Source organism: Salvelinus alpinus, chromosome 6, assembly GCF_045679555.1.
Source record: "Salvelinus alpinus chromosome 6, SLU_Salpinus.1, whole genome shotgun sequence".
Lineage (NCBI taxonomy): Eukaryota > Metazoa > Chordata > Actinopteri > Salmoniformes > Salmonidae > Salvelinus > Salvelinus alpinus.
In genome coordinates this window covers 63,454,158-63,481,178 of record NC_092091.1, presented here as the reverse complement: position 1 = coordinate 63,481,178, position 27,021 = coordinate 63,454,158, and the positions used below count along the sequence as shown (strand labels likewise).

Sequence of the window (27,021 nt, the reverse complement as noted above, 5' to 3'; positions counted from 1 at the left end):
TGGAAGGCAAAACACTGGATCCGTTTCGGGAAAGTCATATTCCTGGTAGGAACGATGATGAGTTGACGTTAATCGTATATTCAGTAGTTCCTCCCGACTGTATGTAATGAAACCTAAGATTACCTGGGGTACCGATGTAAGAAATAACACATAAAAAAACAAAATACTGCATATTTTCCAAGGAACGCGAAGCGAGGCGGCCATCTCTTTTCGGCGCCGGAAGTTGTTTTCATCATAGCGCTTGATGGTTTTTGCGACTGCACTTGAAGAACCGTTCAAAGTTCTTGACATTTTCCGGATTAACTGACCATATCTTAAAGTAATGATGGACTGTTGTTTCTCTTTGCTTATTTGAGCTGTTCTTGCCATAATATGGACTTGGTCTTTTACCAAATAGGGCTATCTTCTGTATATCACGCCTACCTTGACACACAACACAACTGACTGGCTCAAATGCATTAAGAAGGAAAGAAATTCCAAAACTTAACTTTTAAGAAGGCACACCTGTTAATTGAAATTTAATACAGGTGACTACCTCATGAAGCTGGTTGAGAGAATGCCAAGAGTGTGCAAAGCTGTCATCAAGGCAAAGGGTAGCTACTTTAAAGAATTTCAAATATAGAATATATTTTGATTTGTTTAAACATTTCTGGGGTTATTACATGATTCCATATGTGTTATTTCATAGTTTTGATGTCTTCACTATTATTCTACAATGTAGAAAATAGTAAAAATAAAGAACAACCCTGGAATGAGTAGGTGTGTCTAAACTTTTGACTGGTACTATATATATATGTGTGTATATATATATATATATATATATATATAAGTTTGGAAAGAGTGCTAGGAGGAGAATTCAGCCAAGGTGCTTTTGTCGTCAAACACTGAGTTACTAGTCATTCAGATAGTGGTTGGTTGTCACGTGTGCCGTAAATAATTTATTATGGCATTATTTACAAATGATTTAAAGAAACTGACTCCTCAGCAACTGGCATGTGGTATGACATGAATCCACAAGAGGGCGCACATGAACCACCAATGCATCTTTCTCTGTTACACATCTTGACAGATGAGAGAGATTACATTATGCAACAGATATGAATATCTTGAAGCCCCCAGCAATGTTTAATTGATTATTAATCCACATACCTGGTTGATTCACCACTTTCTTGGTCCTTTGCTTCTCCTCTTCATCAATGAAGAACCCTCCACCAGAGTCGACTGTCTTGGCGACTTTAGCCGAGGTTCCACCCCCCTCTCCAGCCGAGGCCAGGCCAGGAAGGAGGGCAGATATGTTTTGGTCTTGTTTTTTAGGCCGTGTACAGCTGTTAGTGTCAATCCATCTGTGCGTTTGCACAAAAACATAACCACATTTTAACCGTTAACTGTCACTACTAGAAAAACATGTTGAACAAATTATTTCACTGTCAATTCCTATTACTAACAACTCTAATAAGAACTTCCAATATAATTTGTTTTCTACTTTATGTTTAATTAGGAAATTACAGAGCTCTACCAGGCGGTTGAGAAGTCAAGAGGTTCATATTGGCAATGCTATATTAGAATTGCAATTTGCATAAATATTTGCTTGTAAAAAAAAATATATATTACATAAATTACTTTAGGTCTGCTTCAATGGCTTTCATAGCTAGGTAAGCATTGTTAAATAAGGACTACATTTTGAGATAATAAATACGGTCACCACAACAAGCCCTACTACAGACTCAATGTTTTGTCCACACCATCAGTGGGATCTGTGGTGTTGGACATGGCACGCTCTCTCAACCCATATAAGTGAACCTATACTTATCAACCATCAGTAAGATGGATGTTCTATACAAAGGCCTTCCACTCTTGGTAATGTTGAACCCAATTGAAGCCTCATCTAAGTTCTAGCTTTCAGCTTGCTTGTGTATATGGTTGTATACCATAGTTGAAAGGACATCCCAGGGACTCATCTGGACTAAGTTAAAATGTGAGTTATCCTACTCTGTTGTCTGAACGACCTCTTTGGTGCAGCCTCTCCCATAGGTTGTTGGGGGACCGTTACGAAAATAAAAGAGAACGTTGGGTTACGGATGTAACCTTGGTTCTACTGAGTAGAGAGTAAAGGGTTGCCAAGCTTTCATGGCGTTCCTACACCTCCGTGGGGTTCAAGTGAAATAATATACATCATTACATACACGCCGTTTGGGTCTTAAAGCACGTGGTCAAAACGCAATCTTTTTAATGCTAGTACAAGTGAAGATTTTTTTTCACTGTGAAAACATCCTCTACCATTTAAATAGTTGAAAATAGAAGTTTCGGGGAGTAATGCAGATGAATAGTCAAACATTCGCTTTTGTTAAAACCTTCCCTGGTGGTCTAGTGGTTAGGATTCGGCGCTCTCACCGCCGCGGCCCGGGTTCGATTCCCGGTCAGGGAACTACTTATTTTTTTCATTCTCAGTCGTGTAACCGCATGCAGATTATAACACAAGTAGAACAAGGGGTTAGTTATAAAAATCTTTGTTAGTAATGTTCGAAAGCATAAATAGACCCAGTAAATGCTCAAATAAATCAGAGCACATGTAAAATATATATACATGATATATTATGCACATTGTATGTGTGAAACAAGAGTATTGTTAAATGTTTACCTTCTGAAAAGGTAGCTAATCGTTTTTGAATGGGTGGAAGGGAACTGTATGAATGTATTGAACTGTAATGTAATGATGACAAATTATGGGTACAAAAATAAATAAATACAAATAATATGCAAACAATTGGCAATGAATACTGTAGGTAATATAAAAGTAATATGTTCGCCCCCTCAGGTTTATGAACAGAATATTTTCCTTTACAGTTCCAGAGCAGAGTGGCGCAGCGGAAGCGTGCTGGGCCCATAACCCAGAGGTCGATGGATCGAAACCATCCTCTGCTAGTTCTTTTTCACCATATCCGCAACCAAAATGTACCAACAATTGAACCTCGACAACCAACCAGAGACAACACCACTACGAAGAATTTACCAAGAATTGGCCAATGCGAATAGAGCTACAGATGTACACTAACCCAGAGATTTTATTTTACACCTGCTACATTAGCAAGGTTACACAGGAGTGGCTGGATCGAAACCATCCTCTGCTAATATTTTCACCATCATGTACCGTGGTGTATTTATACATCGTATGTTTTATTAATTATATTTTTAAGGGAATCGATAGAAAAATGCCTGTATTGAGCCTAGCTACCTGACATGCTAGCCATCCACATCACTCGCCCACTAGCGTTTATTTTCCACGATGAATGTATGGAGTATGAAGCGATCGATATAGTAGCGGAATTACATAAAACATTTGTCGTTACGCAACACACTTCCACCCGTAAGTGCCAAATGTATTATAATGTTCGTTTCAAAGGTTTAATGAAAAAACAGCGCCCAACGTGGGGCTCGAACCCACGACCCTGAGATTAAGAGTCTCATGCTCTACCGACTGAGCTAGCCGGGCCTATCAACATTCTGTATTTGCAGATGATTTTGAAAGAAGGGCGGGATAGTCTGAAACGAAAGTAGTTGTGGTGTTTTGCCACATTGCAGTAGCATTTAATATTAATATGACTGTAGGCCCACTAACAAAAACTGGTTTTCAAACCAACCTGCTGGTCTCACAAAATAACAGAATAGTTCATAACCGATGTGAATATTTGGTACCAAAATTATTGTGTTAAAAACTTCTTGAGAATACAGGGGGTGCTATTTTCTCATTAGCATAATTTGCTCTACAGATTAAACTGCCTCTTATTCAATTATTGCTCTTACTATATGCATATAAATAATACCATTGGAAAGAAAACAATCTCTAGTTTCTAAAACCGTTTCAATTTTGTCTCTGAGTGATACACAAGTCATTTGACAGCACTTTCCCTGACCAAGAAGTAGAATGCAAGAAGTCTATGCTCGCTTCAACGCTCTGCCTATATATGGTCATGACCCCTATGACCAGAAACACACTTCATTCGCCTTCCTCTGGGTGTCAAGAGGACGTCAGAGGAGAAATTCTTTGTTTATCTGGTACTGACGTGAAATAAGACCTATTTCTTTGGCGTGACCGACAACTTCCGGTTTTCTGATTCGCACGAGTTGGAGCTGCGATTGTGTACTGTTTTGCTGGCGTTATGGATGAAAACTATCTCCGTGTCGAATTTTGTTTGATACATGTGACCATATCATCGTAATGTATGTTTTTTCAATATAGTTTAATCAGATTATTTGAATTTTTTCGGGAGTTTTGTGGTGTTCCGTTGTCTGATTTTATTTACGTTTGAGAGATCCGTGCCACTCGACCAGTACCTGTGCTAAAGGGAGTGGGAAAGGAACAATTCTGAACGGAACCAACGACTCATCTTGACAAAGGACACTTTGATCAACATTCTGATGAAAGATCAGCCATAGTAAGACCCAATTTACGATGTTATATCATATCTGTTGTGCATGTGAACTGGCCGTGGGCGCCTAGCCGAATCTGCCTGGTATAGCTATGCTAATTTAGCGCTACATTTTGTTTTCGTTATAAAACATTTAATAAATCTGAAATATTGTTTGGATTCACCAGATGTTGGGCTTTCAATATCTGTACGCTGTGTATTTTTCTGAAATGTTTTAAGATGAGTAATTCGTTATATGACGTTGGTCTCTGTAATTGTTCTGGCTGGGTCAGCACTATTTCAGATTGCAGCTGCAATGTAGAACTGTGATTTATACCTGAAAAATGCACATTTTTCAACAAAAAAAACTATGCTATACCATAAATATGTTATCAGACTGTCATCTTATGAAGTTGTTTCTTGGTTAGTGGCTATATATATTTTTATTTAGTCGAATTAGTGATAGCTACTGACGCAGGAAAAAACTATTGGGAGTAAAAAAATCGTGTCCTTTGCTAACGTGGTTAGCTAATAGATTTACATATTGTGTCTTCCCTGTAAAACATTTTAAAAATCTGAAATGGTGGCTTTATTCACAAGACCTGTATCTTTCATCTGGTGTCTTGGACTTGTGATTTAATGATATTTAGATGCTACAAGTTACTTGTGACGCTATGCTAGTTATGCTACTCAGTGGGGGGGGGGGGGGTGCTACCGGATCAGGGTTGGTGACTCGTGAGAAGTTAAGAAAATATGTTTATTTTGATGTCACTGTCTATGGCCACATGACTTGCTATTGCACATATATTGACACATTGACTATTATTTAGTACATGTTAAATCTTGCAAATAAAAAAAGGTCTACCCTAATAATATAAAAAAATACATGTCTTGGAACACATTTGTTCATATAATATGCACATGATATTCGATATTAATTCCACATTTCAGTTTCCAATAAAGATTTCCAACTTTATCTAATAATCGCCTAACATTGTGTGTCGGCCATAAAATTACAAGCCCCTTAGTTTAACTACTGTAACAACGATCTGGAGTTGAACAAAGGAAAAAAGTGTCACCTGTAAAGACAACTTTCTGCTAATCCCTTTTACATTTCCTTTATATTGTAGTGTTTGTTTTGGAGGTTTGGGGGATTGTCGGTCTCACATTATTACAATTAGAATGAATTCCCATTGATGTCTGTCTCAGCAATATTCTATTGTAGATTGTATAACCATGTCCATCCAGTCTACTGATTCTAATTCTATGCCTCACACCCCTCCTCCTCCATCTCCACAGACTGACTGCTGGTGCGTCTTGAGGTTGCATATCCAGGCGAAGCACTTCCCACAGTGGCTACAGGCAAAGGGTTTCTCCCCCGTATGAACCCTCTGGTGCTTCTTCAGGTTGCCAGCCTCTGAGAACATCTTCCCACAGGTGGCACACCTGAACGGCTTCTCCCCTGTGTGTACCCTCTGGTGAGCCTCCAGGTTGGACTGACCGGTGAAGGCCTTACCGCAGGCTCGGCACACGTAGCTCTTTCTCCTCCCGGCCGCATCACAGTGCTGCTGGGCCAGCTGGGCTGCCTGTTGCCCAGCCAGGGTCACCTCGATGTGGGCAAAGCCTTTGGCCGTGGCCCCTCTCCCTGGCGGTAGACCTACCAGGGAGTGAAGGGATTGGGAAGACATACCGGTACTAGTATTGGTGGTGGAGGTAGTTGGGTTTTCTGGGTGAGTCTGTTGTAGCTGCTGTGCTCTGAGGCGTCGTTGAAGCTGCCGCTGATGTGCTTGTTGAGACGCTCTCAAAATGGCTGCCCTGCTCCATGTGGGATGCCCCTGGATGCCCCCACCCACACCCAGAGTGGCTGCTTGAACTCCCTGATGCCCAGAGAAAGGCACACCCTCCCCTGTGGGCCTGACAGTCGCTGAGGGGAGCCGGGGCTGAGGCTCTGGGTCGACAATGAGGCAGTCTGGGTCAGTGTCTGTAGTGTTGTCGGTGTAGGAGCACGAGGGACCACCGGAGGGCGATGTTGATGCCGATGTGTCTGGGGCCCAGCGCGTGAAGAAGGTCTCCAGCTCAAACATTGAGTACTCAGAGCCTAGCGTGTTGGCTGCTCTCTGCTTGCTGAGCTGCTGTGTGGTCTGGGTTGGAGTTGTGTTGTCTGGCGCACCCTTGGGCATATTGGCTTTATTACCTAGGCTCGCTGCGGGACTGGTGGTTCCAATACATTTTTCTGAGTCAGGAGCGGGAAGTGTGGGTCTGGAGGACTCCCCAGTACCTGGATAAGGATCATAGAAAAGGTGCGTGTTTATTTTAAATACTAGTTCAGACGCTCATTCTGAGTTTAAAGACATGGTAAAGGATGATAAGCTAGAGAAGCTTTTTACATGTACATTTGAGGAATGGTTTCCCATACTCAGTCCTGCCCCCCCCCCCCCCCGGATGCACGTTCTGGTTTTTGCCCTTGATTCAAATAACCAACTCATCATCAAGCTTTGACTATTTGAAACAGTTGTGTAGTGCTAGGGCAAAAACCAAAACGTGCACCCAAGGGACCCTGATCAGGACCCTGACTTAGCAGACACTCTTATCCAAGGCGACTTACAGTTAGTGCATTCAACTTAACAGGGGTCTGAACTGGCCTCGTTTCCCTCATTAAGAAAATAGCTTTTAGTAAACTATTATAAGTGAGTGGCTCAGTGACACTGTCTGGTGGGCGCCGACACGGTTGTCATGCATTCCTGGTTTATTTTCATTCTCCACTTACACTCTGCTGTCAGGTCAGGTCCTCCTGTTGCTGTTGCTGTGATACTTCCCAGGTTCTGTCCCAGTCTTAGTGTTGATGGAGTTGATTCAGGAGCTGCAGGCTAGGAAGAAGAGAGGAGAAAGAGCCTATGAGATTAACTAAACACTAGATAGATAGCGATCAGCCCAACGCATCACCGAGGGTACACTGCCTGCCCTCCAGAACATCTACAGCACACGGTGTCACAGGAAGGCCAAGAAGATCATCAAGGACCTCAGCCACCCAAGCCCCGGCCTGTTCACCCCACTTCCATCTAGATGGCGGAGACAGTACAGGTGCATCAAAGCTGGGACCGAGAGACTGAAAAACAGCTTCTACAGTGCCTTGCAAAAGTATTCCTCCCCCTTGGTGTTTTTCCTATTTTGTTGCATTACAACCTGTAATTTGCATTACAACAGAAGTCACATAATTAGTTAAATAAAGTATACCTGTGTGCAATCTAAGTGTCACATGATCTTTCACATGATCTCAGTATATATACACCTGTTCTGAAAGGCCCCAGAGTCTGTAACACCACTAAGCAAGGGGCACCACCAAGCAAGTGGCACCATGAAGACCAAGGAGCTCTCCAAACAGGTCAGGGACAAAGTTGTGGAGAAGTACAGATCAGGGTTGGGTTATAAAAAAATATCTGAAACTTTGAACATCCCACGGAGGAGCACCATTAAATCAATTTTTTTCAAATTGAAAGAATATGGCACCACAACAAACCTGCCATGAGAGGGTCGCGCACCAAAACTCACAGACCAGGCAAGAAGGGTATTAATCAGAGAGGCAAGAAAGAGACCAAAGATAACCCTGAAGGAGCTGCAAAGCTCCACAGCGGAGATTGGAGTATCTGTCCATAGGACCACTTTAAGCCATACACTCCATAGAGCTGGGCTTTACGGAAGAGTGGCCAGAAAAAAAGCCATTGCTTAAAGAAAAATAAGCAAACACGTTTGGTGTTCGCCAAAAGGCATGTGGGAGACTAAAACATATGGAAGAAGGTACTCTGGTCAGTTGAGACAAAAATTGAGTTTTTTGGCCATCAAGGAAAACACTATGTCTGGCGCAAACCCTACACCTATCATCACACCGAGAACACCATCGCCACAGTGAAGCATGGTGGTGGCAGCATCATGCTGTGGGGATGTTTTTCATCAGCAGGGATTGGGAAACTGGTCAGAATTGAAGGAATGATGGATGGCATTAAATACAGGGAAATTCTTGAGAGAAACCTGTTTCAGTCTTCCAGAGATTTGAGACTGGGACGGAGGTTCACCTTCCAGCAGGACAATGACCCTAAGCATACTGCGAAAGCAACACTTGAGTGGTTTAAGGGGAAACATTTAAATGTCTTGGAATGGCCTAGTCAAAGCCCAGACCTCAATTCAATTGAGAATCTGTGGTATGACTTAAAGATTGCTGTACACCAGCGGAACCCATCCAACTTGAAGGAGCTGGAGCAGTTTTGCCTTGAAGAATGGGCTAAAATCCCAGTGGCTAGATGTGCCAAGCTTATACAGACATACCCCAAGAGACTTGCAGCTGTAATTGCTGCAAAAGGTGGCTCTACAAAGTATTGACTTTGGGGGGTTAATAGTTATGCACGCTCAAGTTTTCAGTGTTCTTGTCTTATTTCTTGTTTGTTTAACAATAAAAAATATTTTGCATCTTCAAAGTGGTAGGCATTTCGTGTAAATCAAATGATACAAACTACCCAAAAATGTATTTTAATTCCAGGTTGTAAAGGCAACAAAATAGGAAAATGCCAAGGGGGGGGGGGATACTTTCGCAAGCCACTGTATCTCCAGGCCATCAGACTGTTAAATAGTCACCACTAACCGGCGTTCGCCCAGTACCCTGCCCTGAACCTTAGTCACTGTAACTAGCCGGCTACCACCCAGTACTCTACCCTGCACCTTAGAGACTGCTGCCCTATGTACATAGTCATTGAACACTGGTCACTTTAATAATGTTTACATACTGTTTTACCCACTTCATATGTATATACTGTATTCTAGTCAAGGCTCATCCTATATAACTACTGCTGTACACACCTTTTCTATTCATATACTGTCCATAATGTCTATACACACCATAATATACATATAGATTTATATTCCGGACTCTGACATTGCTTGTTCTAATATTTCTATATTTCTTAATCTTTTTCTTTTTGGGAATTTTACATGATTTGTTTTGTATTGTTAGGTATTACTATACTGTTGGAGCTAGAAACATAAGCATTTCGCTACACCCGCGATAACATCTGCTAAATATGTGTACGCGACCAATAAAATTGGATTTGATTTAGAGGTGTTACTGTAATATTCTGTTGCACCACCTTTTGCCTTCAGAACAACCTCCATTTGTCAAGGCATGGACTCTACAAGGTGTGGAAAGCATTCCACAAGGATGCTAGACCATGTTGACTCAATGCTTTCCACAGTTGTGTCAAGTGGATCTCTACTCTGAATAGCTTGTTCCATCTCATCCCACAGATGCTCAATTGGATTGAGATCTGGTGACTGGGCAGGCCATTGCAGTAAGCTGAATTCACTGTCATGTTCGTGGAACCATTCCTGAACAATCTTAGCCCTGTGGCAATTTTCAGATGGCTGCCATGAATGGATGCGCCTGATTGGTAATGATGTTCACATTTCCATTCCTGTGACATTCACCCCCTGAATGACATACATACACAATCCATGTCTCAATTGTCTCAAGGCTTAAAAATAATTATTTAACCTGTCTCCTCCCCTTCAGCTACACTGAAGTGGATTTGACAGGTGTCAACAATAAGGGATCATAGCCTTCACCTGGTCAGTCTGTCATGGAAAGAGCAGGTGTTCCTAATTTGTTGTATACTCAGCGTACTGTAAATCAAACATATATTTAGGAAAGTCTAATTCACCGTTTTGACTTCCGTGGCAATAAATAATAATTCATTAAAATGAGTAAATTTGTTAAAGACATGCTCTGGTACTGGCGAGTACATAGTATTTTTGTGAACCTTCCGCTTTGGGCTGGATGTGTCAATGTGTAGTTCATACATGCATAATCTATGAGCAGAATTACTGTTTTACCTCAATTATCCACAAAATCCCTAGTTTGAAAGCAGCTGTTTTCTGGAAGCTGTGTGGCGCCATTTTCCCTACATTTACCCCCACGTGGGCCAGCCCCCTAGCAATTCGAATTTCAACCAATAAGATTCAGCCCCTCGCCATTTGAGTGACAGCTAGCGAGACGCACACAAAGTAAAGCGAAAGAGAGCAATGACGGGATGCACACATCTGCACATTTGTGATGAAGAACGCAATATTCCCGGGACCACTTTTGGCTCGTGGGTGCTACTTTCAGAACTACTGGTTAAAAAGTATACACAAGTACCAGAGAAAGTCTTTAAATGATAATTATTTGATTTCCATTTTTGGCATATATTGTGGATGTGATGAATGCTCTTTAAGATATTGATATTGTGTCACAGTTGAGGAAATTGAATATCCTGTGATGGAGTAATGTAATGTTAATAACCACATTAATTCATTCATCGGTTTTGCAAAAAAACACTTTAATCTTCTTTTAACATTACAAGATAAGGACATCGATCAAAGTTTCACAGAATTGTGACACAATAGACTTATCCCTACAAGTGTAGAGCATTTTGGACTCAAAATAATAAAGTCGTACCATCACCTAACAAGATGTTTACATGTTTACTTCTAACAAATATGGTTACTTCAACCCATTTACTGTTTTTTGGTGTATGTTGAACCTCTACCTTGGTGTTACAAGGGGAATCAAACATGTACTATTCTCACCACATCTTATAATTTTCACAGCTTTATGAGTAGAAAACAAATACAGTTGAAGTCAGACGTTAACATACACCTTAGCCAAATACATTTAAACTCACGTTTTTCACAATTCCTGAATTTAATCCTTGTAAAAATTCCCTGTCTTAGGTCAGTTAGGATCGCCACTTTATTTGAAGAATGTGACATGTCATAATAATAGTAGAGAGAATTATTTATTTCAGCTTTTATTTCTTCATCACATTCCCAGTGGGTCAGAAGTTTACATACACTCAATTAGTATTTGCTAGCATTGCCTTTAAATTGTTTAACTTGGGTCAAACGTTTCAGGTAGCCTTCCACAAGCTTCCCACAATAAGTTGATTGAATTTTGGCCCATTCCTCCTGACAGAGCTGGTGTAACTGACTCAGGTTTGTAGGCCTTCTTGCTCGCACACGCTTTTTCAGTTCTGCCCACAAATTTTCTATAGGATTGAGGTCAGGGCTTTGTGATGGCCACTCCAATAGCTTGACTTTGTCGTCCTTAAGCCATTTTGCCACAAATTTGGAAGTATGCTTGGGGTCATTGTCCATTTGGAAGACCCATTTGCGACCAAGCTTGAACTTCCTGACTGATGTCTTGAGATGTTGCTTTAATATATCCACATAATTGTCCTTCCTCATGATGCCATCTATTTTGTGAAGTGCACCAGTCCCTCATGCAGCAAAGCACCAACACAATATGATCCTGCCACCCCCGTGCTTCACGGTTGGGATGGTGATCTTCGGCTTGCAAGCTTCCCCCTATTTCCTGCAAACATAACGATGGTCATTATGGCCAAACAGTTCTATTTTTGTTTCATCAGACTAGAGGACATTTCTCCAAAAAGTTAAATATTTGTCCCCATGTGCAGTTGTAAACCGTAGTCTGGCTTTTTGATGGCGGTTTAGGAGCAGTGGCTTCTTCCTTACTGAGCGGCCTTTCAGGTTATGTCAATATAGGACTCGTTTTACTGTGGATATAGATATTTTGTACCCGTTTCCTCCAGCATCTTCACATGGTCCTTTGCTGTTGTTCTGGGATTGATTTGCACTTTCCGCACCAAAGTATGTTCATCTCTAGGAGACAGAATGTGTCTCGTTCCTGAGCGGTATGACGGCTGCGTGGTCCCATGGTGTTTATACTTGCGTACTATTGCTTGTACAGATGAACGTGGTACCTTCAGGCATTTAGAAATTGCTCCCAAGGATGAACCAGACTTGTGGAGGTCTACAATTTGTTTTCTGAGGTCTTGGCTGATTTCTTTTCATTTTCCCATGATGTCAAGCAAAGAGGCACTGGGTTAGGTAGGTCTTGAAATACATCCACAGGTACACCTCCAATTGACTCAAATTATGTCAATTAGCCTATCAGAAGCTTCTAAAGCCATGACATCATTTTCTGGAATTTTCCAAGCTGTTTAAAGGCACAGTCAACTTAGTGTATGTAAACCTCTGACCCACTGGAGTTGTGATACAGTGAATTATAAGTGAAATAATATGTCTGTAAACAATTGTAGAAAATGTACTTGTGTCATGCACAAAGTAGATGTCCTAACCGACTAGCCAAAACTATAGTTTGTTAACAAGAAATTTGTGGAGTGGTTGAAAAACGAGTTTTAATGACTCCAACCTAAGTGTATGTAAACTTCCGACTTCAACTGTAAATATGCTTATTATCATCACCAGCTATAGGACACCCAGAAAAAAGAATCTAATTATCAAAAGGACTGTCTTGATCAGATAAGAAAGAAAAGACAAAGACAATATTACCCTGACTACACTAATCTCGGACACCCAGAATTAAAATATTGCGTAATTGCTTCAGACGCTCGAGCATCTGTCCACGAGAAATTTCACTAACAACCCTTCCCTAAGCCCCTTTACTAATACTAAGTGTCTATATTAACAGCCAAGAGTTATTCCTGATCATGTGACCTAACCAGAGGAAAAACTCTGGGTCCTATTTTTATCCTATAACTATCAGTTGTCATGTGATCAGGGACAACTCCTGGCCCTCCTGGTCCTCCTCATATTGAAATAGATGGTTGATATATCCCGGTCACATCTAGTACTAGTATTGATGAAGATGGTGTTGTAGTAAAGGTAATTTTTTCTCTCTCCCCTGTAGTACTACTGCTGAGGATGATGTCGTTTCTGGTGTTTCTTTAGGTTGCTAGGGTCGGCAAAGCGTTCCCCACAGAGCGGGCAGGCGTACGGCCTCTCCCCCGTGTGAACGTTCTTGTGGATCTTAAGGTTCCAGTATTGAGAGAAGTGCTTCCCGCACACCATGCACCCGAACGGCCTCTCGCCCGTGTGGGTTCTAAGGTGCGGTTCTAGATTCGCCGGGGAGGAGAACCCTTTACCGCAGAACTTGCAGAGGTATGCCTTCTTCCTTATCACTTTCTTCCTACCGCATTTGTACGTCTCCTGACCTCCCTGTGCCTCGTCCGACCCCCCCATTCCGACATCATAACCAGCCATCTCTGACCCCTCTCTAGAACCTGAGAAGCTTCCGGAGCTTTCTACAGTGAAACCCCTGTGCTGACCCATCTCAGAGCCAGCAGGCCCCATCCTCCCTCCCATGATCAGCATGCCTGGGCCTGCTGGGTAGGAGAGGTTGAGGGAGGACGGCCCTGGGACGCTAGCGTCACCACAACCACCACTGCCCCCATTCGTCCACAGCGAAAGGGGGTGGTTCTCGTACGACACACGGCCATAGCTGACCTCCGTGGTGTGGTGCCTGGTCGTCCCGGGGTGGTGGTGGTGGGTGTGGTCTGGGGGTGAGTTGTGGTGGGTGGCCTCCAGGGGTAATGCTCCTCCTCTGTAGTTGTCTCTGCTGGACTCCTCCGGCCCTTGAGAAGAGAACACAGCGTCACAATCACATCACTGGCTGTTGAAATCAATGGGAGATCTCACGATGAAGCTAAACTTGGGGAATGTCAATGCCATGATAACATGTTTTCAAAGCTTTATGCTCTGGAACAGGCAGGGATGGATGCAACAGAGTAGAGTCTTTACATGGGATCTAACTAGCCTTGTGTCACTGGTCTAACACCTTGATTACCAAGCCCTGCTGTTAGCATCACTACCCACTATCACCACACCCAGCCCACCACCCCTGTAGTCTCCACTCACCCTCCTGGATGCCGAGTCCTCCACCCCGTGGGTCCAGATCCTCCACCTTGATCAGCAGGATGTCAGGGTCTCTGTTCTCCCCCGCTGCAGACTGGAAACACAGGGACGGACCAGGAATTAGAGATCACAATTACTATTATGCAATGAATCGTATTCATTTCTAAATCACACTAACTGTGACTGGAATAAATCTATGGACCAATGATTATAAATTGTGTACATCTTACATGTATGCAACAAGTATTTTATGTAGCTATAGATGTTTGATATGCATCTTGTTGCATCATCTGATTAGTGAATGGATGTCTTACTCAGAACCTCTGAATATTGGACCACTCCAATTACTATTGTGGTTATAGTGACCTTATGGGTTTGAGTGATTTGATATCAGTTATTTAACAAATATTAAGTGACATTAAGAATTTATTGGAAGATTAACAAACGTGTCTTGCTCAATAAGGATTAAACAAATATTAACTATTTATGAGTGTTCTTGCAGGTGGTGAGAGATGTTTCTGTGTCACACTTTCAAGCAGCTCCAGTACAGCTTTTCTTATTGGTGAATCGTTTGAATCCCTTCAGCTTTCCTTTGTCCGCCATATAAACCACTATTGCCTATTCATTTCAATAATGACAGAAACCTCAGTGTAAGGAATGTATTTTATTCATAATAGTTCCATATGTAGAAAAAAATTAAAATAAAATTAGAAGCATTGTAATACATGTTGACACTTTAGGGGAAAGATTGTTATAGTAAAACTGCCACTCATTCATAAACTGGCATTAAATAACTTATTTACAAAGTGAATTTGCCCAATGTCAAATATCCCCTTTAGCGTTAGATATACAGTACAATTTTAAATATGTACACAAAGCTAACCAGCATCATCCACTCCAGATTTACTCTTTAAGGTTGACATTTACCACGAATACCTTATCGGTAGCATATTTTGGATCAGATATTCACCCTTCATTAGTCCACTGATATGAAATGTCTTATGTACATAATCAAAACCACCCATCATACCCAGGAACATTTCCACGCGTACCCATCTATTGGGGTCTCCATCATGAGTTCATGATAACTGACCCTAGAGCAGTGTTAAGTTTGTTAGTTTGTCAAATTATTCATAAGGTTGAATCCTCCTGGCTAGAAACATTAGGCTGGTTTCTAAAACACAGCGGAAACTTGATTAGCTTAATGAGTAAGAATAACTAAATGAGTAAGTTAGAGCCCCCTCCCCACCCTAGGTGAAGTTCATTTATATCCATATTTATTAGGATCTCCACTAGCTACTGCCCAGGGGGGGCCAAACAGGATTAAAACAATTAAAATCACAATATAAAAATAATACAACACATCTACAATATTACAATGCATGTCTGAGTAGAGTGCGTGTGTTAGCATATGCGCTCGTCTCTTCACAGTCCGCGTCGTGCCATAAGGTGTTGTTTTATGTTTTATTTTTATTTATTTATTTTTATCAGATTTTACTGCGCGCTTGAGTTACTTGATGTGGAAGAGAGTTCCATCTATGTAGTACTGAGCATTTCCCAGTGTGTGTTCTGGACTTGAGGACTGTGAAGAGACCCCTGGTGGTATGTCTTTTGGGGTATGTATGTGTGTCTATGTTGTGTTAGCTGTCTGAACGGACAGTTTGGTGCTTTCAACATGTCAATACCACTCACAAAGACAAGTAGTAATGCAGTAAATCTCTCTACTTTGAGCCAGGAGCGATTGACATGCATGTTTTTGATATTAGCCCTCAGTGTACATTTAAGGGCCAGCCGTGCTGCTCTGTTCTGGGCCAACCGTAATTTGCCTATGTTCTTCTTTGTGGCACTTGACCATACGAGTGGGCAGTGGTGCAGGTGGGATAAAACTAGGGCTCATGTCCGGGGGATATACGTCTGGATGGTTCCTCTCGTGGTGGGTCTTGAGGTTGCGTATCCAGGCAAATCCTTTCCCACAGAGCTCACAGTGGAAGGGTTTCTCCCCTGTATGGACCCTCTGGTGCTTCTTCAGGTTGCCAGCCTCGGAGAACATATTCCCACAGGTGTTGCATCTGAACGGCCTCTCCCCTGTGTGGGTCCTCAGGTGGATCTCTACTTTCTTGGGCCGGTTGAACGCCTTGCCGCAGAAGTTGCAGATGAACAGTTTCTCCCGGGCACTGGTCCTGTGGGGGACCTTGCCGTCCCTCGTCAGGGGGAAGCCAGTGTTGCCGCCGCCAGTGTTTCTGCCCCCGCCGCCGTGTGCCCACCCGTTCGCGTCAGAAGTCGACGGCATCGCAATGTCACTGATGGAGCGAGATTGTGACGGGGCGGCCATGTTGCCACGGTTACCTTGGAACCTGCCTCCCCCAAACATTGCAGACATTCCACTGTCGTGGCCCCACTTCTCCAGAGGCGCCTTCCCTTCCTCCTCCTCCGAGTTAATGTTCAGAACCTCCTCTCGGTTCCCCGGGAGATGGCGGTGGATAGTGACCGAAGCAGGAAGTGGACGGCGGTGCCCGGACTGAAACGACGCGGCGGCCTCGGCGACTGTGCTGTAAGAACAAGATGGCTGCCCGGCCCCGGCCGTCTCTGCCTGGCTGCTCTCATTAAAGAACGAGACCAGCGGCCCCAGACCGTCCCCTCTGTCGTCATCAGCACTGTACATATCAAGCTCAGCAGGGTGGGGTTGGTGCAGCAGTCCTGCGTGTTGGGGTTCACTGTCAGACTTAAGGAGAGGTGCCGAGCCACTGACCTCCACACGATGCCTGTTCCTGGGGCCCTGCTGCTGCTGCTGCTCGGGGTGCTGAGGCTGGCTGACCTGCTCTGGGCCATGGGCTGAAGCGGGTGGATGGGATGTGGTGTCCCCAGGGCCAGTTCTACCGCTGCCTCCACGAGGTCCACACTCCACCAGTCCTGGAAGAGAGAGAAAGGGAATGAGAGCAGGTTAATGTTTTAACTCAAGTTAAAGGTATGGCCAGGTTGAGTAGTGTTAGAATGGAGTCTTGATGTTGATCAAATGCATAGGGTGAGTAATTACAGTATCTGCAACACAGCAACCAAACTAACACACACACACCGTCCTCTCCAATCAGTGGTACGTCGTCTGCCTCCGCGTCTCCAAGAGGATCCTCCATCCTCTCCTCTTTGACCAGCAGAGACTCAGGCTCCACAAGCTGCAGATCTGGCGACTGGAAGATAGAAAAGTTAGGAATTAACCGCATAAATATACACCAAAACATGGTTGATAATGACCTACTGGTGACTGATGCTGCCAAGTGCTCAAAATGGTTCAAATGGGCCATTGTGTACTGTAGGACTATGCTCTAATGGAATATAACAGTTAGCCAGCAAGTATATTTGTTTTCTTGAACTGTGTAAGAAATTGACAACCAGTACTACAGGATAGGTTTCTTGAACTTACCTTGTCTCGGATGGGGTTGGGATGCATCTGGGAACTGTTGTGATTATTATTGGCTCCAGGGCCTCCTGACCACATCCCCAAGGGATCTAGCTGTATGTCGTAGACACCACCTACGATAAAAAAAAAAAAAGTTTAAACTTACTTGTAAAAAATTGCAGGTTGACTCGAGGTCACATTGGCCTAGATGAGCTTTGTCAGATTTTAATGACCAAAACAAAAGGTGGGTCCCAATGACTGTATACAGTGAGTGTACAAAACATTAGGAACATGCTCTTTCCATGACAGACTGACCAGGTGAATGCTATGATCCCTAATTGATGTCACCTGTTAAATCCACTTCAATCTGTGCAGATGAAGGTAAGGAGACAGGTTAAAAAAATATTTTTAAAAGCCTTCAGACAATTGAGACCTGGATTGTGTATATGTGCCATTCAGAGGATGAATGGGCAAGACAAAATATTGAAGTGCCTTTAATGGGGTATGGTAGTAGGTGCCAGGCGCAACGACTTGAGTGTGTCAAGAACTGCAACGTTGCTGGGTTTTTCACGCTCAACAGCTTCCCGTGTGTATCAAGAATGGTCCACCACCCAAAGGACATCCAGCCAACGGCATGCCAGTGGTCAAAAACGGATCATTGATGAAAGAGGACAAAGGAGGCTGACACAAATTGTGCAGAGAAACAGACAGGCTACGGTTAGTCATCTGACACTCCACTACAACATCGGTGCCCAAAGACCCATAAAAGAACGCAAAACCCGTTGGTCCATGACACGAATGGGGTATGGCAGCTGACGACCTTATAGAGTTCCACTTCTCTCAGCAAAATACAAGAAACTGTGGTTGCAGTGGGCTAAGGAACAAAAACTGGACACGGGAGAAGTGGAAAAACATTGCCTGGTCTGATGAATCCCTGGTTCCTGCTGCTTTACATTGATGAGAGGACTAGGGTATGGAAAAAACCACGAGTACATGCATCCATCATGCCAGGTGTCAACAATACAGACTGGAGGTGGTGTGATGGTGTGTTTTCATGGCACACATTGGGCCCCTTGATAAAAGCGGAGCAACGTTTGAATGCCACAGGATATCTGAACATCATTGCCAATCAGGTGCATCCCTTCATTGCAGCAGTGTATCCATCTGTGAATATTTTTTCCCAGCAGGATAATGCCCCATGCCACAAGGCTAAGATTGTCCAGGAATGGTTCCACAAACATGACAGTGAATTCAGCTTCCTGTTTTGTACGCTCAGTGTAGGTGGCCCCAATGACTCTATATGTAGCACCAATGGGGGGGGGGGGGGGGGAAACTTACCCAGCAGGTTAGGAGAATTAGGAAAAGGGTAAGCCCAGGGGTCTCCAACCTTTTTTAGCATGAGCTACTTTCAAATAGGTACATTCTTCACTTCTCTACCCTGCAACCCCAGATCCTTGGTGTACAAATAGTGTTTTCTGTCAATATACCATGTAAAAGAATGGTTATTATAAACTGGGCGGTTCAAGCCCTAAATGCTGATTGGCTGAAAGCTGTGGTATATCAGACCGTATTCCACGGGTACGACAAAACATTTATTTTTACTCTTCTAATAACGTTGGTAACCAGTTTATAATAGCAATAAGGCACCTTGGGGGTTTGTGGTATATGACCAATATGCCACGGCTAAGGGCTGTATCCAGGCACTCTGCGTTGTGTCATGCGGAGCACAGCCCTCAGACCCTCAGTTGTTTATTTAAGCAATAAGGCCCAAGAAACTCTTTTGTATTTTCCGGAATTCTGATTTTTTTTCTTTTTTTCCCTTCAGGCTCTACAAGCTGCAGATCTGGCGACTGGAAGATAGAAAAGTCGGGAATTAACCGCATAAATATACACAACATGGTTGATAATGACCTACTGGTGACTGATGCTGCCAAGTGCTCAAAATGGTTCAAATGGGCCATATTATTATTCATAGAGCAACAATGAAAATTGATGTTCTGAGTCCATGTCAATGCTTAAATCCCATCAGAAGACACATTTTGAGGTCTGGGAAAAAATCTAACACGTTTTGATTTGAGTGCACATGAAATTACTTTTTTACAAAATAGAGGCATACTAAGACATGAAACTTTAGTGGGTAAATCACACAATTATAAGTTGGTGCAGGAAATGAATTGATTCAAATGCTGGAAATTATCAAATAACTATGCAAATGGTAACAATTGGTCGAGTACCAGAGTTTGAGGCTAGGACTTTGATTCCTATGTAATGTTCTACAAAAAGGACTACTTTACTGTCAGTTGTCCTCCTATTATTTTTGGCTAAAGTTTGATTTAACAGTATAAAGCAATAAGAATGAACAAAGTCCATTAAAAACATGTTTTTTTATGTACCTCCCAGAAAGTATATTTAGAACTTTTATTATTCAGAACCGTCAAATATCGTCATAGTCAAAAACAAAAAATAACGTATTATGATATTTTGGCCATGTCACCCAGACCTATTTTCCAGTGGTGTTTTTTTAATTTACTTTATCAGCAGGGTAATCCAATAAACTAGTATCAGATATGGTATGGCATTACAGTCTTCTTACCAGTTGATGAAGACGACCCTCTGAATTTCTCATTGGTGTTGATATGAACTCTGCTGTTGGGACGGCTGTTCATTGCGCTTTCCCGTAGCCTTCGTTCGGCGTAACCACGGGCCATCTTCAACTCGAGAAGATTCAGCTTTCGCTTCAAACCTTTGTTCTCCCTTTGGCATTGTGACATTTGCAAACTTACAACCGCATAATCGTCGTCTACCAGTTTGCAGATTTCTGCCACGGCTGCATTGGCCAATACCTCCATAATGGAAGCTAGCTGTGTCTGGAACGCAAGGCGACTCGACATTTTTGGACGACTGGCTCGCGAGCACTAAAAGTCGATAAATACAGTCTCATGCGATGTATATTGGATATATTGAATCACGTTCACTTCAAATATCGACAAAGACTAAGTTGGACGAAGTGATTAAACATAAAGAGGCCTAAAAGCAGTAGTTTACTAGCTCTGTAGCTCCAGTTTCTTCTTCTGTACTACCAGCCTTTCGTCAGCAACACAAACAAATTATTTCCGGGTCACGGAATTTAGGAAACGTTCTAAATAAAAGTTCCTCACGTAATAGTAGAAAAGTGTAATTAACCTGTATTTATTCATGATATATGAAACAGGAGTCATTTTTTATATATTTAAGTGACATTTGTATTAAAATGTGGGTTTTAAGATGTTCCAATGTCAAATAAATCCCCTCTATACAATACATTGTATATGAAATACATATTGGCTTATAGAGAGAACTATTCTAGGTGCCGACGTAAAAGTGGGGTTGCGATTACTCACTAGTGTCTGTAGAATATATATGAGTACAATTTCTATATGCCCAGAAATACTCTACTCCACTGGTCCCAATGCAATACACTATAGGCATATAAATTACATATTGGCTTATAGAGAGAAAACTATTCTATGTGCCAAAGTAAAAGTGGGGTTGGGATAACTCACCATGGTCTGTAGAATTGATATATGGTGTTATTTTATGTGGCACTGAGGTGTAAACACCCAGTAACACTTTCTACTTTCCCCACTCCATTCACTGCAGTGCAATACACTGTAGGCCAATAGGTGAGAATAGTTTAACACAATGTCAACTTTGATGGTCTGGCATACCTGTAAGCCAGGGATTCTCAAACTCAGTCCTGGAGCTCCCCTTGGGTGTACATTTTAGATTTTTGCCCAGGCACTACACAGCTGATTCAAATAATCAACTCATTATCAAGCTTTGGTTATTTGAATCAGCTGTGTAGTGTTAGGGCAAAAAACAAAACGTGCACCCAGGGGGGGACAGGACCAAGTTTGGGAAATCCTGCTGTAAACAACTTATATAGATTAACCTAATGATCATGAGCCAGTTGCGCCTTTTACACATGTAAATCAGCCCAAGGCCAGCCTTGACCTGTGCCAAACAAATGCATATGGCCTGCCTGACAAATAATGTCAAATTACTTTAAATGGAGCCATTGGACACTATACGATACAAATATCAAATCAAATATTTCACTATACAGGCAGAACAATCTATAGTGTGTCCATAAAACTGGGGTCCAGTCTATTCACTAGAGTCCCTAGAATACAAAACAGCCAATCCTCTCTTCAAGCCTCATCCTTCAAGTAAACAGATGAGGTCCACCAAGGCCAGATGAGCAAGGCTTGGTAACAGCCAGTCTCGATTTTAGCATGTAAATCTTGGTGGGGCAATAAAAAAAAAAGTGGGATGCATACCAACAAAGCTACAACACAACACTTAACAATACATTAATTGCACTATAACGGTGACAAACGGTGCCCACAAACTGTTAGAGACTACAAAAAGCTGTCACAACACTTCACCACTGCTACACCTGGCTATCAGCGGAGCCTTGTCTGGCAGCAAAACTGTTAATTCAGCCTCATTTACTGCCTTTAAAAAAAACATAGCTGAAATTGCTGACTTGCTTAAACAAATGTGGTTTCTACTGACAATTGAGATGTACAAACTATGGCATAAGGTGAAGACAAGCGGATAAGAGGCAACCCGTAATATCGATTAAGACATTAATGAGTGAGCTAGGACGGACGTAGTCAATGTAACTATTTGTTCATCGCTTTGAAATGTACAGCGACAGAATTCAGAACATGGGCCGTTCTTACAGTGTTCTCCCTGTACACCAAGTCGGAACCATAGGATAAATAAAGGGGGCATATAAGCAGACAATGAAAGCTCTTACAATATTCAATGATTACATTTCTCAAAAACAGGTTATAGGCTACATATGCACCACCAAGTCAGAACAGTCGGCGAAATTAAGAGGTGAAAATAGACCAAATTATTAGGGTGAGGCACATGGGTTACACAACATACATTTAGTGTTACTTCCTTGGCTACAGTATACATCTCTCCCTGGCATATTAGATCATTTATGCAGCAGCATACAATACATTTTTGGACTCACCTTGTTGTGCTGTGCTCACTTGAACAGGAAGGTGGCACGGCGGTCCTTCATGGGCAAATTTTGTCATCAAACTTTGTAATCAAAGTCTGCCATTCTCTGGATTTATGGTGCTTTCAAGACAACTGGGAACTTGGGAGAAAAAAAATTCAATCATGATGACGTCAGTGATCTTCAGGTCATTGCTCTAGAAAGAGGCCAGAGTTCACGATTTACAATTCAGAGTAGGATGAAAGTTCAAAATGTATATTCCCAGTCGTAGCTAATTTTTTCCCAAGTTCCCAGTTGTCTTGAACTCACTAAAGTCTGAGTTTTGCAGTTCCGAGTTAAGTTGTTTTGAGCGCGGCACAAATCATGCTTCATTGACAGCATGGCCAATGTTGAATGTTTAGAATTTTAAACCATTAGACTTGGGACCATACAGCCACTCCACTGAATAGCAGGCTAATGATTGCTTTGCAATGCTTGCAGTTAGCTACTGATTCCTTCCAAACCACTCATTGTTGAATTTGCGATTTCCAACTTGATGTGTAATGTTTATGTCCAATGGACGATGAGCATCGATACGTTTTTTCTATAATTTCTCTTCATTATTTCTCTTCATATGACAAGGATTAAAAAGGAGACAGAATGCAAAATTAACAAATATACAGAAAGATCAGTGCGAAGGCCAAATTACAGAGGAATAACCTTTTGAGGCTATTAAATCCTTTCAGTCTGGAAAAACCCCAGGGCTTGATGGCATACTGGTAGAGGTACAGTATATCACAAAAGTGAGTACACCGCTCACATTTTTGTAAATATTTGAGTATATCTTTTCATGGGACAACACTGAAGAAATGACACTTTGCTACAATGTACAGTAGTAAGTGTACAGCTTGTATAACAGTGTAAATTTGCTGTCCCGTCAAAATAACTCAACACACAGCCATTAATGTCTAAACCGCTGGCAACAAAAGTGAGTACACCCCTAAGTGAAAATGTCCAAATTGGGCCCAATTAGCCATTTTCCCTCCCCGGTGTCATGTGACTTGTTAGTGTTACAAGGTCTCAGGTGTGAATGGGGAGCAGGTGTGTTAAATTTGGTGTCATGCTCTCACACTCCCTCATACTGACTGGTCACTGGAAGTTCAACATGGCACCTCATGGCAAAGAACTCTCTGAGGATCTGAAAAAAAGAATTGTTGCTCTACATAAAGATGGCCTGGGCTATAAGAAGATTGCCAAGACCCTGAAACTGAGCTGCAGCACGGTAGCCAGGACCATACAGCGGTTTAACTGGACAGGTTCCACTCAGAACAGGCCTCGCCATGGTCGACCAAAGAAGTTGAGTGCATGTGCTCAGCGTCATATCCAGAGGTTGTCTTTGGGAAATAGACGTATAAGTGCTGCCAGCATTGCTGCAGAGGTTGAAGGGGTGGGGGGTCAGCCTGTCAGTCCTCAGACCATACGCCGTACACTGCATCAAATTGGTCTGCATGGCTGTCATCCCAGAAGGAAGCCTCTTCTAAAGATGATGCACAAGAAAGCCCGCAAACAGTTTGCTGAAGACAAGCAGACTAAGGACATGGATTACTGGAACCATGTCCTGTGGTCTGATGAGACCAAGATAAACGTATTTGGTTCAGATGGAGTCAAGCGTGTGTGGCGGCAACCAGGTGAGGAGTACAAAGACAAGTGTGTCTTGCCTACAGTCAAGCATGGTGGTGGGAGTGTCATGGTCTGGGGCTGCATGAGTGCTGGCGGCACTGGGGAGCTACAGTTCATTGAGGGAACCATGAATGCCAACATGTACTGTGACATACTGAAGCAGAGCATGATCCCCTCCCTTCGGAGACTGGGCCACAGGGCAGTATTCCAACATGATAACGACCCCAAACACACCTCCAAGACGACCACTGCCTTGCTAAAGAAGCTGAGGGTAAAGGTGATGGACTGGCCAAGCATGTCTCCAGACCTAAACCCTATTGAGCATCTGTGGGGCATCCTCAAACGGAAGGAGGAGTGCAAGGTCTCTAACATCCACCAGCTCTGTTATGTCGTCATGGAGGAGTGGAAGAGGACTCCAGTGGCAACCTGTGAAGCTCTGGTGAACTCCATGCCCAAGAGGGTTAAGGCAGTGCTGGAAAATGATGGTGGCCACACAAAATATTGACACTTTGTGCCCAATTTGGACTTTCACTTAGGGGTGTACTCACTTCTGTTGCCAGCGGTTTAGACATTAATGGCTGTGTGTTGAGTTATTTTGACGGGACAGCAAATTTACACTGTTATACAAGCTAAACACTTACTACTTTACATTGTAGCAAAGTGTCATTTCTCCAGTGTTGTCACATGAAAAGATATACTCAACTATTTACAAAAATGTGAGGGGTGTACTCACTTTTGTGATATACTAAAAGCTCCATTGTTAGATTGTGGGCTGACACATGCCCATTTGTGGCCTGCTGGATGTCATTTTGCAGGGCTCTGGCAGTGCTCCTCCTTGCACAAAGGCGGAGGTAGCGGTCCTGCTGCTGGGTTGTTGCCCTCCTACGGCCTCCTCCACATCTCCTGATGTACTGGCCTGTCTCCTGGTAGCGCCTCCATGCTCTGGACACTACGCTGACAGACACAGCAAACCTTCTTGCCACAGCTCGCATTGATGTGCCATCCTGGATGAGCTGCACTACCTGAGCCACTTGTGTGGGTTGTAGACTCCGTCTCATGCTACCACTAGAGTGAGAGCACCGCCAGCATTCAAAAGTGACCAAAACATCAGCCAGGAAGCATAGGAACTGAGAAGTGGTCTGTGGTCACCACCTGCAGAATCACTCCTTTATTGGGGGTGTCTTGCTAATTGCCTATAATTTCCACCTTTTGTCTATTCCATTTGCACAACAGCATGTGAAATGTATTGTCAATCAGTGTTGCTTCCTAAGTGGACAGTTTGATTTCACAGAAGTGTGATTGACTTGGAGTTACATTGTGTTGTTTAAGTGTTCCCTTTATTTTTTTGAGCATTGTATATAGTGAATATGAATTGGGTGGGTTGAGATTATTAAATATAAAAGCACTAAACCTCTCTCTAAAAGCTTCACTTATTCAAAAGTTTTACTTGAACCCTAAATGGTTCTCAAGTAGATTACTAAGAAAAGCTCATTCATTGTTTAAAAATTGCCTTTTTACCTTTGTGCAGATCTCTCTTTTTCAAACAAGTATTGCAGAGCTGGCTACAATTTCAATTTCATCCCCCTGAAAAGACAGAAAAAATATTATGGCTGAACTCAAATGTGCTGGTTGATAAAATACCTGTATTTATGGGAAAGATGTTTGAAAAGGGTATTTTGTTCTTAAATTATATTGTAAATTGGAATGGTAGAGTTATGTCCTTCATGGAGTTATCAGAATTGTACGGGAAGGTCTCCTCAATCCAAGAGAACAACCAATTGATTACAGCATTACCCCAAAAATGGAGGAGGCAGGTGGCAGCGGGAGGAGGTAGGGAACTGGTCTGTCTGCCCTATATAAAGGATCAAAACTGGCAGAGGAATAAAAATAGCATAAATAGGAAAGTATACCAGTTTCATTTGAGGTCCAGGATGTTGACAACTGTGCCATACAGATTGCAAAATAGTTGGGAAGAGATTTTTGATGTACCGATTCCATGGTACAGGGTGAATGAGTTTATATATAAAACAACGCAAGATTCAAGACTTCGTGCTTTTCAGCTTAAATTATTATATATAATTCTTGCCACCAACAAAATGTTGAATATTTGGGGCATAAAATCATCGAAGCTCTGCAGATTTTGTTGTGAGGATACAGAATCAATAGACCATTTATTTTGGTATTGCCCTCAGGTAGCCTGTTTCTGGTCTCAGGTTCAGGAATGTCTGAAAATGCATAGCATTGATCTAAAATTGACCCTAGAAATAGTACAGTTAGGAGATCTGGAGAGACCGGGTCAGTCAATTACTAATATACCAATAATCTTAGTAAAAGTATTTATCTTCAACTCGCAATCTGAGGATTCTATTAGATTAGATAGATTCAAATTGTACGTTAAACATCACAGCACAGTTGAAAGATATATGTTGCGTAGAAATCCGAAGAGGGTGGCCAGCAGAGATAGGTGGGATGGGCTGAGGGAAGCTGAGGGTCGGGATCCGTCAACGTGCCCTTGAGCAGGACATTGACCCTGGATGCTTCTGTGTGTCGATCTGAATGGGAGTCTGTTGGATGACTGGTATGGTGTAGTTGTTGAGCGGCTTCACTGCAAGTATATTGCATATTTCGGATATTCAATAATAAAAAATAAAAAAAGGATTTGCCAGTACATTGTTGACTTGATTCATGATGATCAGTCCAATCAAAGCTACTGTAGATATAACATGATTTGACATCATTTTATCTGTGGCCAATGACCTTGAGCCTTCTTGGATGGGCACTTCTAA

At 42.5% G+C, this 27,021-nt stretch overlaps 1 protein-coding gene and 2 non-coding genes across 3 annotated transcripts in view; 1 reads left to right on the top strand and 2 right to left on the bottom strand.

Annotated features, from left to right (window-relative positions):
* Positions 1-2,353: 2,353 nt before the first annotated feature.
* On the top strand, positions 2,354-2,425 carry trnae-cuc (transfer RNA glutamic acid (anticodon CUC)). The gene has a single exon. It is a non-coding gene; the product is annotated as a tRNA-Glu (tRNA).
* Positions 2,426-3,417: 992 nt separating this feature from the next.
* On the bottom strand, positions 3,418-3,490 carry trnak-cuu (transfer RNA lysine (anticodon CUU)). Its single transcript has one exon. It is a non-coding gene; the product is annotated as a tRNA-Lys (tRNA).
* Positions 3,491-5,145: 1,655 nt separating this feature from the next.
* LOC139579744 (uncharacterized) overlaps positions 5,146-27,021 on the bottom strand; it is a 40,291-nt gene continuing 18,415 nt past the window's right edge. Inside the window, exons 9-17 of the mRNA XM_071408565.1 lie at positions 20,153-20,474; positions 17,584-17,693; positions 17,239-17,350; positions 15,949-17,075; positions 14,169-14,259; positions 13,165-13,885; positions 8,291-8,372; positions 7,174-7,273; positions 5,146-6,684 (exon numbers count right to left, since the gene is read on the bottom strand). Coding sequence (XP_071264666.1) covers positions 5,678-6,684; positions 7,174-7,273; positions 8,291-8,372; positions 13,165-13,885; positions 14,169-14,259; positions 15,949-17,075; positions 17,239-17,350; positions 17,584-17,693; positions 20,153-20,474 — 3,672 coding nt within the window. The 3' untranslated portion in view covers positions 5,146-5,677. The remainder of the gene's footprint in view (positions 6,685-7,173; positions 7,274-8,290; positions 8,373-13,164; positions 13,886-14,168; positions 14,260-15,948; positions 17,076-17,238; positions 17,351-17,583; positions 17,694-20,152; positions 20,475-27,021) is intronic.